General features: G+C 41.5%; 1 protein-coding gene across 7 annotated transcripts in view; it reads right to left on the reverse strand.

Moving 5' to 3' along the window:
- LOC117397959 (histone-lysine N-methyltransferase NSD3) overlaps positions 1–10,339 on the reverse strand; it is a 42,532-nt gene extending 32,193 nt beyond the window's left edge. For 3 of the 7 annotated variants that reach the window (XM_059008747.1, XM_059008744.1, XM_059008746.1), the window contains exons 1-5: positions 9,959–10,338; positions 2,529–3,412; positions 1,934–2,093; positions 1,342–1,496; positions 445–999 (exon numbers count right to left, since the gene is read on the reverse strand). In XM_059008747.1, coding sequence (XP_058864730.1) covers positions 445–999; positions 1,342–1,496; positions 1,934–2,093; positions 2,529–3,368 — 1,710 coding nt within the window. In that variant the 5' untranslated portion in view covers positions 3,369–3,412; positions 9,959–10,338. Of the gene's footprint in view, positions 1–444; positions 1,000–1,341; positions 1,497–1,933; positions 2,094–2,528; positions 3,413–3,780; positions 3,962–9,632; positions 9,654–9,958 lie in introns of those variants that run through there. The other 4 variants (XM_059008745.1, XM_059008741.1, XM_059008742.1 and 1 more) reach the window with 3 other exon arrangements.
- Between the last annotated feature and the right edge of the window lie 6,899 nt (positions 10,340–17,238).

The following is a 17,238-nucleotide window of genomic DNA, read 5'->3' on the forward strand; positions in this document are numbered from 1 at the left end:
CAAAAAGAAACACGCTCTAAAACTATATAATGAATACAAAACTGTAGGTAATGTTAAATATCTACAGGACATACTTTCCAGCACATCTACTGCTACATCCTGACTGGTGTCAATATTTAAATCTTAGAAGCGGCTAACTAGAAAAAAACAGGCCACTTCAAAGACAACAAACTGGACATACACTGTGGAATAAACCAAGGGCTAAAATTCCTAGAAAACACAACCAAGAAAGGAAAACAAGACCCACTGCATAGCATTTCAAATTTAACTACGACCACATTCAGGTACATGTGAGCTTATATTAAGCAAAACAGTGAGGCGAAAAACTCTTGAATGGAACTACACCACCACAATGGGAGTCTACTTTTGTGCAACCCCTTCCAAAATTAAAAAGAAAGAAAAAGAAAAGAAAAACAAGTATTTAGTTAACCTTAGAGAACATACCATCTGGTCCACAAATGTTCCTTCCCTTTTATCTTCAGGGGTCGATGGAACCAGAGAAGAGTGCAGTTCATAGTTCAGTACATCCTGGTTGAGTTTCTTCAGTATTACCGAAGCAGGCAGCAGTTTCCTGGCTGCGGCAGTCTTCCATGGCGTTTTCACGGCAGGCGGGGGCGGGGGTGGGGGTGGGGGTGGGGGCTCTTCCACACTGCTAGTGCTGCACTGCCGCCTTGGTCTCTGCCTCCTTCCCTCTAGGCTAGGCAGTTTGGATGGGGTCTTGGCTGGGGATGGGGCAGCAGAAGCAGCAGTAGCTTGACTGTCCGATTCAGTCCGCGGGCTTGTCACAGTCCGAGATCTACGAGCCCTCCTATTGTCAGCCTTGGCTGCGCTACCAGTCTTTTCCGTCTGGGGCGGCGGCGATGTTTCTGGCTGTTTGTCCACATAAATAAAAGTGTAGTTGTCTATCCTCTCCTCCCTGGTCATCTGGAGTGCGTCCTCTGCGTGGCCAATACCCACTTCCCACTGAGCGCGTTCTCTCTGTGGGACTGGTCTGAGGAGCTAGGAGGGAGAAAGCTTAATGAGTCTATACACAAAATCCTTAATAGAATTGTATATCATGAGGAGTTAAAGTGATCTTTGTTTTACCCTTTTTTTTTTTTTTTTTAAACCATTCATGAAGTTTACGAAGCATGTGTTTTAAATAAAATAAATGTTGTGGATACAGCACAGCCTATATTTGTGTAACCCAATTTACAGGCCTACCAGAAGTGCTTAAATACCAAAAAAACTTTAATGTTACAGAGTACAAAGAAAGCCACATTCAAGACATCCAAAAAAAGTGATTTTTTTAAATATATTTTTTATATAATCATATCCCGATCTCCAATAATGGAAAAATACCTTCTGCCTTTCAGCGTGATTGGAGGTTTGCCTGAGTGTTTCTGCCTGCAAGTGTTCAAACTCATGCTGTCCCTGATACACAAGCACTCTCTTCTCGTGGATCCATGCTCTCTCGGGCACACTTCCAAAAAACTGTACGTGGTATTCCCGGTGACCTGCCAGGGAGAAAGGCTCGTTAATTCTAGCTTATAAATGGGTGATTCAAAAAGAATGTATCATATTAAAAAAAGGCCTGATGTAAGTCTTTGATTCCAGTTAGCTAGGACATGGCAAGACTGTTGATGTGATATTTGCATATCCTGTCTCAACTTTCAGCTTTCTAGGCATGACTGAGAATCGGGTGCTCATTAATGTTATCTCAGATTAGCAGTTACATAAATAACATGCAGAACCCGGTGCTGTATTTTATTGCACTTTACATAACACTAATAATATTCTGCGTGTACCTTACTGTACCTTATATACCACCACCTCGCTTCAACGGTCACAGAATTTGAACAACAAGAAAAAGAAATAAACTTAACATACAATACTTCAGCAATGGTTTCAGCAGTTGAAGTCTGAGAAATAAAAGGACACACAAATAGCATACCTCGTGTGTTTATCCTGGTATGAACCTCCTTCTGGGGATCGCAAGACACCATACAAGGCCACCAGGGATACGTTCCAACCTTAGACCAGACCAAATCTCCAACCTGGTGGTCCAGACAAGTACCAGTGCCTGTTATAACTGTAGGAAAGTGTTTCTGAACCTGAGGACAAACACACAAACACGGAATCAGCTGCAATCGCTTGAATACAAAGCTCCCTCTCTATTTCACTTCTGATTCACCACATCAAAAAAACATTAAATAATGAAAACAATGATTTAGGGAAAGGCCCTTCTACAGTAAAATACAGTACTTGTACAATTTACATTTAACATAGACTAAGTGAATTACCAAATCAGTGAATTATCAAATCGCGAAATTTTTACAAACTCTCTCTCAAAGTCAGCTTGATATACTGTTCCAAACAGTTGCAGTGAGTTAAATGTAAATATTCAACATCCGTCTCCCATAACAAATCACATTCGTTCTGTTTAACAAATGCAAATTTAGGACAGTTCAAATAAAAAGCGGACTGGGTGAAAATAAATTTATTTTTGTAATTTTTTTTATCACTAGAATTGCTTAAAAAGAACTCACTTTGTGTTCCTGCGGTTCAACTTTTGGACATTTGCGATTCCTGTCCGTCTGCTCGTGTTCAGGGCTTTGAACCTGCTCCTGTTCTGGAATCTGCTCTAGAACCGGCTCCTCCTGCCCGTGCAGAGCGTGCTTGCTGCTCTTTTTCCTTTTCTCCTTCTTCCGCTCGTGCTTCCTTCTGGACGCCTCGCTGGCCTGGACCTCATTCAGTAGGTCTCCACAGAGCGAGGACTCAAACAGTTCCCTCCCGTTCTGGTAGGTTTTGATGATCTTTAACTTGATTTCTGGGGAGATGGTTTTCTTTGGGGTGGTGGGGGGCTGAGACTGGGGTGGGGTGGAGAGGATAGTGGTAAAAGTGGGAAGAGGAGCAGGGGGAGGCGGGGAGGAAGGGAGAAGCAGGGGAGGAGGAGGAAGAACCACATGATGATGAGGGGCGACATGGGGCGGGGAGAGAGGTTTCTCTTGGACCACAGGCAATCTCAACACGGTGTTCTCCGTTGGTAACAAGCAGTGATCAGGGACACCGTAGCTCTGGATAGCACTGTAGCCATTGGCAGAACCATTGGGGAACTGAGAATACATGGGATACTTGGCCTGGGCCTCATAGAGGCTGATGTTGGGCGGGTAGCCATTGGTGACGGAGGGCAGGTCCTCTGTGGTGGAGGGGGGGTAGGAGAAGCCTGACTCCAGGGCATCATAAGCCGACGGCACCCCGTCTTCACCATTGTCACTGACAGCATCGTACACATCGTCTTGCCGGATGTTGGCCGAGTCAATGAGTTGAGGAGGTTGCTGAATTGTGTTTCCCATGATCCCTTGCATGAAAGAGAAGGAGAAATCCATTGTTCTGCTGCAGCATCCTTAACTTTCCCTTTCTCTGACAGGGCCTGGAGGAGCGAGAGAAACACAGACAAAACCAGACATTATAAAACCTTGGAAAGACTTTTGCTATAGATGTTACTGTGGGGAAATAGACCAAGCCCTGCATTGTGCCTGGCTGTGTATATTTGTGGCACTAAAACTTAAAATGTAATAAACCTGTGTTTGATAGGCTCACTGTACTAGGAACAGCAACAGTAGTGTACCTTTTTAACCACTACTTTACAAATGGATATTATTAATTATTATTAATTATTTCTTAGTAGACGCCCTTATCCAGGGCGACTTACAATTGTTACAAGATATCACATTATTTTTACATACAATTACCCATTTATACAGTTGAGTTTTTACTGGAGCAATCTAGGTAAAGTACCTTGCTCAAGGATACAGCAGCAGTGTCTTCCACCTGGGACTGAACCCACGACCCTCCGGTCAAGAGTAAAAGCCATAACCACTACTCCACACTGCTGCCCTATTTGCAACAATTGCTTCTAGTGTGGTTTTAGGTTCAGTGTAAGGACCGCTTCATGCCTCTAGTTACTCGTCATGGACTGCTGCTCGAAATGTTGATGATAAAACAGACATGTGATGCAGTGTATCACTATGGAAAGGAAAGGTTAGGCTGCTGGTTCCAAGGATATTCATACGGAATTCTCAGGTCATTCTCTCAACATCTATAAAGGTTTCAACTTGCAAATTGTTTCTATTGCTGGATTCACAGTACTAGCACCATCACAAGAGGACTAGCAAAACATATAAACAAAAACAGTGCAGCACCAATCACAGCACACAACTGTACTTTTAAGTGTCAGTTTCCTGTAGATGCTATCAGCTACGTATCTTAATGGCTTTTTCTGGGCTTGTACTCAGTCTGTTACACTGTGTACTACAATCATTCCAGCATTTATATCACAATATGAAGGTCACAATACAATATGCAGTGGTACATATGGTGGCCTCGATGGGCCACATTTGTATAAGATCAAATGATAATTAAAGACTGTTATGTTAAGTCAAAAAAATTAAAGGAGATAGTTAAAGTATGTATTCATACCAACGTTAAGCCAAATTAACTCATCATTCAAGAAACTTCATAGTAGCTATGTAGTGCTTTTTTGTCATGTATCACAATACGAATGTCACACATCTCTATTAAAATACAGTATATCCAGTACAGGCAGCGTAACACGTATACACAACGAATTGTCTCACACTTAGTATTTTGTGTCACAATAAAATAAAAATAAAAACACTTGTTTTTCAACTGCTACACAATTTCACGCAGGAGGATAAACACACTTTTCTCAAATTCCTCAATTAGCTGCTGCCTTCAAATCGTTCGTTTTTTGTCAGCTTAACATCCTACATTACCATTGATGGTTTTAATATGACTAATATTCAGAGGCAGGACTACCCCGGACACCACAGAAAGCATGCAAAAAACAAAACAAAACAAGAAAAACAGTAACGGGGCAACAGGTTATTAATTGATTCCATTGATGAGCCCATTAACAACCCTTTGCAAATATAATCACCCTGGGCCATCATTAACTTCACTATGAACGTACCTTTGGGAGAAAGTGGGGGTTCTAACCACACCATTACAGAAATCTACACACAATATAAATATTTAACAAACATGCCCCCGGCCAATTACAGACAAATTCACCAATAACCTTTTAGTTTACCATCGGCAAGTGTGTTTAATAGACAGCTAGTCTTCAGGTGATTTGTAAATGATATGAAAATAAGGGCTTTCTCAGTGTGATCACTATGCTTTATTGTGCAACGACTCCTCACTAATTCACTGCCAGGAACATTTCACTTTTTTTTGCATTTTACAGTCAGAATGAAATACTATTTTAAATGTTTAAATTACTTCCCAGAATGTGTCCCATTAGGAGTTGTTCTCTTAAAGCTGCAGCATCACTCTGTCATGATATGATGCCTTGGTGTTTGTTACTGTAACTGCATTACTTCATAGATTAGATTCTATGCACTCATTTCCATCAGGGACTGGGTCTTCTTTTTTCTAGTTTGCATACATCACCTCCCCCCTCCAATGTAAGACATTTGCCCTGTTCATATGCAAAAACTAATCTGATAATGACAGGCAAACTCAGCATATTTGTTTTCAGATTCAAAAGAATCAATTACAAATGGGTTGTTTACTTGTGCATGTAAATGTAATACAGTAAGTGAAGACGACTTTGTTTCAATCTTACTACATTCATTTACTGCTACAGTACCAGCAAATATTTTCTTGCAAATTTGTTTGCACTACATTTTCACAGTTACTGCATGACTTAATAACAACCTTTACATTTTGAAATTATACTGTTTGATCACTTTAATGTTCAAAATGTACTTCATTATTTTAATTTCCATCATTATAGTTGGATGAATCAAATTAAAATATTTGTTTTGAAGATCTTCCAGTCCAACTGGATGAAAATGCTGTTCAAATAATTTGGGTTTTGTGTCTTTTTGCAGTTTTACACTCTCCTTCATGCAGCACGGGATTGAAACTGTAGATAATACAAAAAGCAGAAGAAACTGTTTTTTGCAACAAAGGAAATTGTGCTAACCCCCCCACTAACCAATAAGGCAATCAAAACTAGCTTGCAAAAATAGAGAACTATGCAATAAAATGATGTTATTTCTAGTAGTGATTTGCTTTGTTAGACTAGTTAGGCTATTCTGTGCCGTGCAGATACTTTAAATTTGAAGCTACATTTACAAACTATAGATCTTTGCATTTTAATACATTTCTACAATTGTACCTTTCTGTCAAGATGAACTAAAATCTGCAGCTGTGAAGCGTTTTGCTCGAGATTCAGTGGAAAATAGGTTTTTGCCTGGCTGTTTCTCCTCCTTTATAATGTATTTTGCTACCATAAAAGGGTGCATTCAAATACAGAACACAGAAACAGAAGTGCATGTACTGTAATTTCTAAAGAACCAATCAGCCAGTGGAAAATCAGCTCTCCATGCCTGAAAACAAATCCCAGATAACACCACTCAGTCATATAGCAAACACCAGCCATTTTACTAATCTGAATGCTGTTGCTAATATGCATTTGTGATGTCTTCATAATAATTACAAATACAAAAACACTTGCTATTGCTAAGACCACAAATAAATATCTGAATACCTGTAACTACAGGACTAATGCAAATCTGAAGCTAAACCATATCACTAATTTTAATACATTTCTCTTTGGGCCGAGTTGGAAATGTACTTGAAAAACACATGAAAATCGACATAATACAGGAGCTGGACAAAAAATAAAAAATAAAACACCTGCGGCATGTAACACAAACTTGTATAAAAAGGCTGCCTGCCAAATTCTGCAATACAGAAAAGCTGCATTTCTTTTACTGTGGCACTGCAATTCAATTTCAGTGAAAAGGAACAACAGAGCTGATAGACTTTGATAAAGCAAGCAAACCTGCTCAGATTTCTTACACCAATTACAATGTTTTAAGAGAATTTTAAAAACTTATGAGCAATTCTGGAGAAGAGACTCCACTGCCGATTTCTACACCAAATTCACTGATGGATTTAGAGGAAATTATAAATAAATGGCAAGAATATCACTTAAAACATGTATTTATAAACTAAGACCGCTTTTATTGACCATAAACACATTATTGAAATACATACGAGACACTGACATCTCTATGAAACCTCTTTAATTTTTTTTTTATTTGCTACTTTACATACATTGAAAATTCTGCTCCCTGCCTTGCTATAAAGTAAAAACAACATATTGACTCTAGATGTAAAAGACTATAACGTCAAGATGCAAAGCTACAATGAGCTAGTGACATTTGCTATGCAATGGCATTGCTGATATACTGAGTAATATTTTAAGCTGCATCCCCCTGGTGTAAATCAGATCACAACAGACAAGAAAGCAGGTCTGACAGGCTTTGATAAGGGATTGTCACAAACCAGTGCCATCCCTGGCCATCCATTTTGACAGTGTTGGCACGAAGGCTGCAATTTGATGTTTAATAGATTAAAACAAGGGTGGACAACCCAATGCCCGGAGGCCCCCCCAAAAGGTCAGCTTACAGCCTCAACATACTATATTCAAACCTCTTGCATTGTGTACTGCAAGGAACCACGAGTGTGTACTTTTGCATGACAGTGTTGAGGGCTGCACATGGAGTATACATGTAAACCTTTTGTGCAAATGGTTATTTACTATTTAAAGAAGTATATACCATTTTCATATTTGCATTCATATTTAGGCAATATCATACTATTTTATGATTTCAAATGTATCAAGAGTCTCATGTTTAGTAAAATTCCATCCCATTTTTTTTTTTTCCTTACTGGGAAAAAAAGGCTGATGCAGCATGTACCAAACTTCATTAAGCACTAAAATACATACTGTAGCAATTCCCAATACAGTAAATTGTTTTAGAACTACAGGATATAGAGAAACTGCAGACATTGGCTAAAATGTGCATTTCAAGAGTACAAAACCAAAATCCTGGGATAAACACACCCAGTAAAGGCAGAAATAATAGGATTTGTACACTTATGAGCTAACGCCAGTCACCTTTCAACTACTCCTTTTGGGTCAGTTGTTGAATTCAGTGGTGAAAAGCAGAAGTCTATTGCCACATATCGTTTTGGTGCTGGGCGTTACGCATTAAATTGACTCCTGAAACAACTTTCTTTTCTTTCTCCACAAGCAAGAGATAATAAATCCAGCTACAAGTCAATATATCACTTTCTAATGAAAAACAATGTGGCTCTCAAACCTAAACTGGAAACAACCAGATCCTTCTACAGATTTTTTTTTTTCTGCCACTTGTCATAATTGTGGAGACCCGCATGAGACCACTTGAACTTGATTAACATTGAATTTGGCAATAGCCTTTATTATGCTTTCTATTCCAGCAAAAAAAGACATATGTTTTAAATCAGTAGGGTAAACAAGACACAAATAATTCAGACCAAGAAGAGAATCACTCCAGCAACAAAGCACAATTAGTTGGACACCTTCCCCACCCCCATTTTACTGTCTAAGATTCCTCTACTCCCTTTACTTTGTCTGTCTCACCACCATGCTAGTGGCACATGGACCTTTTAGTGTAACACAAAATTGCTTTTGTAACCCCCCACCCCCCGACAAAATATAACATTAGAAATGTACTGCATAATATGCATTATATATTAGACCTGCTTAAAAGACTAATACAATAGTTTAAATAAAATGTAAAAGATTAAGCAGTCACTGATGTTTTTTATTAAAACACAGTGAACCTTAAATATACAGTAAGGCAGATTGTGAGAATGTTAACTTATAGTACAAAAAAAAGTGGAAATGAGTTAACCCACAGACAGCTAGTTCGACTTTAAACACACAGCCTGATACTAAACATAGGGTCACAGACTGAGTACCTTAAAAATGTAAAGACGAATATAAAATAAAGTGTTAAATCTGGTTTCAAAATTATGTTTTTTCACATGAAAGGAATTCAATTCAAATGTGCTTACAAACAAGCTGGAAATAATCTTACACCTTCTCCCAGTCAATTGAAAATATTCTGCATTATTTTAATCAAGACCTGTAATTGTGTAAACAATAATTTGGCTGCATTGATCTAGTTCAGGAAGGGATACTTTGTAATCCAAACATTTTAAATGAAAGTAACCATTATATGCATTTTTAATGAAAGTATACATCCTATCTATTTTAATGACACAATAAAACTTACTACTAAAATCTTACAGTAACAAGTAAACAACCTATTTATTTTACCCTTTTGGTAAAATAAAATAATTTGTTTATCATCACATGTCGAACATCTATCTGTCTGTCAAGGGTTTTCTGAAAAGGGTCAATTTATATGACAAACTCGCAATCCTAGAAACAGACACCCAATAAGCATCATGAAGATATGTATCAAATGCAAAATAGCTCTATTTACATTTACGTACGATCAGTGCTTGGCCAATTAATAAATGTGAACACAAAGGGGCGTCAGATTTGGGTACCTACGGGTTACCTGCAGAGTGCAGATTGATTTGTATTTAAGATTAAAACCGGATTGTTTTTTAGAATAGGTGAATTATGAAATAGATCTAATGTGCTGTACAAATCACCAAGAAACGTAGATACCAAGAACAACAAGACAAAATACACCGATGTAAATTACATGCACCTATCCATCACCTACTTGGTCCATATACATACAAATTACCTTCATGTATTTAATTGATCACGTGCAAGTCCCCGAGCTTATATTTTCCGACAAATAAGCGATATTTAAACGACCCCGTTAAGCATTTAAATCTCTGCAAGGCGAAGTAAAATGTGGAAGAATGAAACGAAAAAAAAAAAAAACAGGCAAAAGCGGCAGCAAGCAACATGGCTGCCGTTGCCCCTTTAAATCAAATTGGCCATATAATACTTCGATCACCCGAAACAGGCTAAACATCTAACTAATGCTTAACAACAAATACTTAAAATGCCAGATACAAGAACGCAATTAAATAAGATGAGAATCAGAAAAAAAAATGCAAGTACCTTCAACGTGTTCCATTCTAAACAAATACCCCCAATGTTTGAGCTTCCTGGTGCAATATTAAAACAGAATACAGCCTAGGCAACAAAAGAGATGGATGCTACAGTGCAGGCCTCTTCGCCGTCTAACTCAATTTATTATTATAATTAGGGACAATTTTCAGTCAATTCTTGGTTCCATTGTTGCTTGGGTGGCCGTAGACTGGTTAGAGGGTCGCTTTTTGCGGGTAGTTGGAGAAGAATTTGGTTAAATCTGCTTTCTACGTATATTTTATAATACTGCCTCTCTCTCCCTCTAGCTGTAACAAAAGCGCCCTGCTCCAGGCCCTGTCTCCCTGCTCAGCGCCAAAACCAGTGCCGCGCGATTGGCCGAAGTGATTCTGCAGAGAGCATACCGGGAAATGTAGTCTTTTCGCTAATAATAACACTAATAATAAAATAGCAGATTATTTTCCTTTAATTTACAAACGAATTATATGTTCCAACCATAAAAGGATAACAGCTGTCATTCCCATTATATAGTAACGGATAATTACATAAGGGTGGTTTGTGGTTAGTTTGACAGTACAATTATTTATTGTAGGTTCGTTTCGAGATAAAGAATAATACAGTAGTAATAAAAATTTAAAAAACAACACAAATATCTAAAGATTGTTTAACATAATGTACTGAATATTGCCCTTTTGCTATTTCTGCTTTAATATACGCTATAACACGTGGGAGCGGGTTCGGTCTTTAAATCGTATAATAATAATAATAATAATAATAATAATAATAATAATAATAATAATAATTCGTGTTTGGGCTTGTCATTTCCCGCCAGTGTTTTCATGGCCTCTATTGCCTATAGATACACAAATTCAACACTGCCCCCCTCCACCACGTACACGGTATTCTGAGCACTAGCACGTACATGTTGAAAATGCGGTATAGATGGGGCTTTGTGGGCTCACACTGCATATTAAAAAAAGAATGCTTGCTGTCTTACTGGTGTGTGTGTGTGTGTGTGTGTGTGTGTGTGTGTGTGTGTGTGTGTGTGTGCGTGTGTGTGTGTGTGTGTAATTAGCATTTACTATTTGTGATATATCTCTGATTGTATCTCATGTAGCTATGATTAAGTTTTATTTTACTAAAACATAAAATAAAATAAAAACATATAAACAAAAGATACTGCCAGCAACCAAAACCTGTATTTATTTATTTTTTTTATCATGCTTTATCCTTGGTTCATGAAATTCTGCACATTAGATAACATAGCCTCCTTTACAGTGCAAGCTGTAATGCAATGCTAAATCCTGTACTGCTGGCAAAAAGGCACCCGGTGTGGTGTTATTTTGGGGTACGCGTTAGAAAGTGGTACACCTTGCTTGCCCGGGCATGCGCAAATGATTTTAGCTCAGAAAACATGGAAATGCCCATCTGAAGGGGGTACTGTGTACTGAGTTTGGCCCTTAAAGTTATTTTTAATATATATTTACAATTTAGCAAATGTACGTGACTTTAACTGCTGAGTAACAAATTGAGTAACAAACTGGTTTATCTAAAATTGTAAACATATACGATTTTGTGCGTAGTCAATCACAGCATGGACAGCGTACCACTTTCTGACAAGGTACCACTTTCTGACGGGGTACCATTTTCTGGCCCTACACCGGTACTCCTATATATTTATAACAACAGGGTGTTGTTCTTTTTTAAGTGTTAGGAGGTAGCGTAGGCACATCATAAGTCATATGAAGCATGTGATGTGCCAGATGATCAACTATGAAGTATTAAAGGCCTGGAGCTCTTAGCTGGGTGGCTATTATTAAATGATTATATGAAACAAGTCAACTTGCATTGCTTTTGAGGCAGCTGGTCGTGAATTTCAGGCATTTCATAAACAGACTTGGATACGGAAGCAACTGCAACTGAACCCCAACCACCATCCTTGTAAACATCAGTCAGATCTGCAATCTTAGTCAGTCATGTAAATAACAGTTAAATCACACAAATGAATATACAGTACTCTGTATTTCTGTGAAAGATCTAGCAGCAGCAGCCACGCTTGCTTTTATTCTCTTTATGACACTAATGAACACTGCCCTCTTGTGGAAGCCGGCGCGTTTCTTAATTTCATCTTGCCATCTTCCTGGAGGTCGTCTTCTTCATTTTATATCTCTTGGGATCCAGTCTAGTATTTCCTTGGTCCAGCGATGGTCTGTTCTTCTTGCTACTGTATGTCCAGCCCACTGTCATTTCAGTTTTTCGCTGTTATTATTTGTTTATTTAATAGACACCTGTTTCAAGGTGACTTACAGAGACTAGGGTGTGTGAACTATGCATCAGCTGCAGAGTCACTTACAATTACGTCTCACCGGAAAGACGGAGCACAAGGAGGTTAAGTGACTTGCTCAGGGTCACACAATGAGTCAGTGGCTGAGGTGGGATTTGAACCAGGGACCTCCTGGTTACAAGCCGTTCTCTTGCTCAGGGTCACACAATGAGTCAGTGGCTGAGGTGGGATTTGAACCGGGGACCTCCCGGTTACAAGCCTGTTTCTTTAACCACTGGACCACACAGCCTCCTGTATAATAACATTGCACACTTTTGTTTGCGCTCTTATCCATTCCTTCCTTTTCCTGTCTCTTCTTGTTATCCCAGCATGCATCTTTCCATACTCCATTGAGTCGTTTGTAATTTTTGAGTCGTTTTTGCATTGAGGGTCCAGGTTTCGCATCCGTAAGTTAGCACTGGCAGCACGCACCTCTGCAGCTTGCTGCATGTTCCTTTCTTAATTTTCCTCTACTTTTGTAGCTAAAAAAAAAGAGAACGGAGAACCAGCCTCGCTCTGCAGCCACTGTTGACTCAAGGGCTCTGGGCGACCTTGGCATGCCCACTCGGTGTGCGTGGCCTAGCGCCCTAACAGGTTGTCGATTATTGTTTTTTACTACTTAACATAAAAAAAAAAACACTCCAGCTTGCTGTCGAGTGTCTCTGTACTACTGCCTTGAAGTTTAAAATAAATAAACGACAACCACGCGCTTCATCCATTAGGCCTTGGCCTTATTGTTGAGCAGACCGCGCGCATTACCACTCACCCATAAAGTGGTGTGTTTGTGTGAGAACAGGTGTGTTTTCTTTCTTTTTCTGTCTGTTCTTCTCCCTTCTCCAGGTCCGTGACAGTACTGCCCCACTGCAAGCTACGCGCTGCTCCAGTTGAGGGCTCCACGTGGTCCGGATGCCATCTTGGGTGCTCCACTCCACTGCAAGCTTCACGCTGCAATGGTTGTGTGACTGCACTGCAAATGTCTGCAGGCTATGCTCCACACCGTTGCAAGCTGGTTGTGTGACTGCAAGCAGCCCAGACACAGACAAGCAGCCCAGTACTTTGGTGCTTTCCCCTCAGTACTTGGTGTTCATTGCTTTGGCACCCCGGTGTCTAGGCCTCGACGCCAGCGATATCCTCGAGTCATCATGCCTCTGTGCCTCGGTGCCTTCGGTGTTCAAGCGCTTACTGACATCGGTGGCTTTGTGCCTCTGTGCCTCTGTGCTTCGACATCCTCAGTGTCTCGAGAGCTACACGCCTCGGTGTTCGACGCCTCGAGGCTTTTCAAGCCCTGCGCTTCGACGCCCTCGGGGGCCTTGGTGACCCGACGCGCCACAAACTCTGTGCCTCGGTGCTTCAGAATCCTTGGTACCTCGAGAGCTACACGCCTCGGCGTTTCGAAGCCTCAAGGTTTTTCCAGCCCTGTGCACATTCACTGCCGCTCTAGCCCAAGACCTCGGTACCTCGGTGCTTTGACACCCTCCGTACCTCGAGGTTGATACGCCTCAGCTCTTCGACGTCCTTGAGGCTTTTCAGAATTGTGCATTGCGCCCTTGGTGGCCTCGGTGCCCCTGCACTCCATAGCGCCGGTGCTTCGACACCCTCGGCACCTCGAGGACTGTATGCCTCAGTGCTTTGACGCTTCGAGGTCTTTCTAGCCTTCCACTCCAGTGCCCTCGAGACCCTCGGACCCCTGGTGCTCCATAGCCTTGGTACCTCGGTGCTTTGACACCATCTGTGCCTCGAGGACTCGCCGCCTCGGCGCTTCGACGCCTGTGGTGCTTCACCCAGCACACTCGATCCCCTCAGGGTTTCTTGGTGCCTCAGTGATAAACAAATTAAATGTCGAATTTCCACCCATGCACGTCCTGCAGGTGGAAATTGCCCCCGCAGGACAAACACACCCTGTGTGTGTGAGGTGCCTGGGCATTGAGCACGCCTCTGCTCCCTTGGCAGACAGGTCATCCTGCTCTTTTTGCGCCGGGTCCAAGGAGAAAAAATAATGGTGCTGTTCTCGGACGAGAACCTTGCAGCCAGCCTAGGAGAGCCGTCATTGGTCTCGGGATCCCAGGCCTCTCCTCCCCACCCTCCAAGCCCAACGCAAAGTATTTCCTGTGCGCAGGCTTCACAGCATCCCTGCAATCGCTCTAGATCTCCCTCAAGGGCAGGACAGGCGGGGGATATTGCCGATCTAAAGGACCAAATGGCCCAGATACTCGAACACTTAAGCAGGCAGCAGGTCCCCCCTGCACCTGCCCCAGCTCCACCATCACATGCCCCAGAGCATACCCCGGCTTCGCCAGTGGTTGCTGCAGAGGTTGATCAGCAGGACGTGGTGATAAGCGAGGAGGAACAGGATGCGCTCTCCCTAGCGGCTTCCTGGGATGAGGAGTCCTTCTTGCGGACTCAGGTAATGGTCCCCAGCTCCGAGCTTGCTTCGGAACCTGAGATGGAGAGGGCCGCCAACTTCTTCCTGGTACCCTGGAACGCAAGTTCTGAGCAGCTCAGGTCTGTCTTCAGACCAGCGCAGACTTCGACGGCTCAGCCTTTTCCAGCGTTCCCGGACTTCCTGGAGGAGGTCAAATCCTCTTGGCAACACCCGGCCTCAGCGCCCAGAGTGTCCAAGAGCGCTGCTGCACTTGACTCCACGGAGGGAGCGGAGGCGGTAGGGTTCGCAAAGTTCTCCCCGGTGGACTCCACCATAGCGGTCTTAGTGCGAGCTCCCCCAGTGGGAGGCCCGTCCAAGCACTGTACACCTATAAATGGAAATATTTTAAAAACTGGTGCATGGTCGGTGGCTATGATCCCATGTATTGCCCTATAGCAGTTATATTACAGTTTCTGCAAGATCTCCTAGAGGCGGGTAAATCCCTCTCTACGTTGAAAGTGTACCTAGCAGCCATATCTACTTGCCATGTTCCCGACCCGTTTTCTAAAGGCTGCTCTGTGGTTACGTCCTCCTATAAAGGACGTTCTCCCCGAATGGAGTCTAGACGTGGTACTGGAGGCCCTCGCGAAGGCTCCGTTTGAGCCCATAGATACCATAGAGCTGAAATATCTCTCTATGAAGACAGCCTTTCTGTTAACTATCACCTCCGCTAAGTGGGTCAGTGAGCAACAGGCACTGTCCGTGCACAGTTCCTGTATGTGCGTCAGTCTGACCAGCTCTTTGTTTGTCATGGCGAACGGACCCGAGGTCAAGCCCTCTCTAAGCAGCGACTGTCCCATTGGATTGTGGACACGGTTTCTACTGCGTATACTAATGCCGGCCTGCCCCCACCTGGGAGGGTGGCCGCGCACTCTACCAGAGGTGTGGCTACATCATGGACCCTCTTCAGAGGTGCCTTGTTGACCAATATATGTACTGCGGCTAGCTGGACTACCACGCATACATTTACCAGGTTCTACCGACTTAATGTCGTAGATCCCTCTATGCCTTTAATAGGCACCAGGGCCCTTGAGGTTGCACGCTCACACCACCAACACTAGATGGCGGTAGCCAGATGTCCCTCAGATGTTGTCCTCTCATTCTCCCTCACGACGGCTCTGGTATACTTTCCCAAAAGTATCATTGGCGGTCATCTTCGAATTGAAAGGGAACGATAGGTGACGGATGTAACCCCGGTTCCCTGAAAGAGAAGATGACCGCCAGCCTTGTGAGGTCGCATCACTCGCATTCGTGGGTTCAATGCAAAAAAGACTGACGTCTCCGCGCAGTGACTATTTATTATCTTGGTGAGGCGGGAACGAGGACATCACTCCGCGGAGGGGACTATCGGCAGCTTTGATATAAAATGCTCAGCGGATTCCTGACAATCAGGCATATCCCAAAAGTATAATTGGCGGTCATCTTCTCTTTCAGGGAACCGGGGTTACATCCGTAACCTATCGTTTTCAAGCATACTATTCACATCATATACGACTGTTGAAAAATGGTATCCTCAAAGATGGATGTATAATATTTGGGTGATAAAATGAAGAGCAAATGTACCACAGGGCTGTCCTTCATTGGTAGTAGTAACTGGATAATATTTGGGGTCTCGCTCACTGCATTCATTGCAATCGGGTGCATATTTGAAGAGGATATAACATTGTATTTACTTGGGAGACGACTTACTCAAAACCATGCATGCTTTTAAGAATCAACAGAGAAGGCATAACTGTTGTTTATTAAAATTGCATCTTTCTGTATTTTACGTATATGTAAATAAGAAATAGATTTAATAAGCAAGGCGTCTCGATAAGGCTTATATTTGCCTATATCAATTACTGTACTGTGGAGCTCTGACTAAGCATGCCCAGCCTGGATAAAAGTTTAAAAAAAGACATTGCCTACCGTCACTCTGACGCTCAGTCGCCCTGTGCAAAAACACATATTCCTGGTGATTTTAATTATTAAAAATAATAATAAAATAACTGAAACAAAAAAAATCCAGTTTGGAGAGTAGAGTGGGAACAATCTTTCTACTCGGGTTTCATGTTATAGCACTGTGGTAAACCATCCTGTCGGATGTTCTTGTTTTATTTATTGCTGTAGTCGCTTTTTGTTAGGGCTTCTTTTCTTTAAAAACACTAAACAAACTCAAACATTTTCCCCACTTCGTAAGAAAGTTTGAGGGTTTGCCCCAAAGAAAACAGCGATCTTAGCACTCTTTTTTCTTCCATTTATATATATATATATATATATATATATATATATATATATATATATATATATATATATATATATATATAGACAGGAGTCAATTACTATCTAACATAACATATTTCACAACAAAGCACTAATTTATTCCCAGATAACGAATTGGTCTATATTGCTAGCAATGGCAAATAACCATAATGCCTCCTAAAACAAAAATGCGACAAACTGCACTGCAACAGATGAACATTACGTACTAGTGCCAAATATTATGATTTTATTTTATTTATTTTATTTATTTATTTTTTTAATGAGGCGTTTTTTAAGAACTAGAAG

This window comes from Acipenser ruthenus, chromosome 37 (assembly GCF_902713425.1).
Source record: "Acipenser ruthenus chromosome 37, fAciRut3.2 maternal haplotype, whole genome shotgun sequence".
Taxonomy (NCBI): Eukaryota; Metazoa; Chordata; class Actinopteri; order Acipenseriformes; family Acipenseridae; genus Acipenser; species Acipenser ruthenus.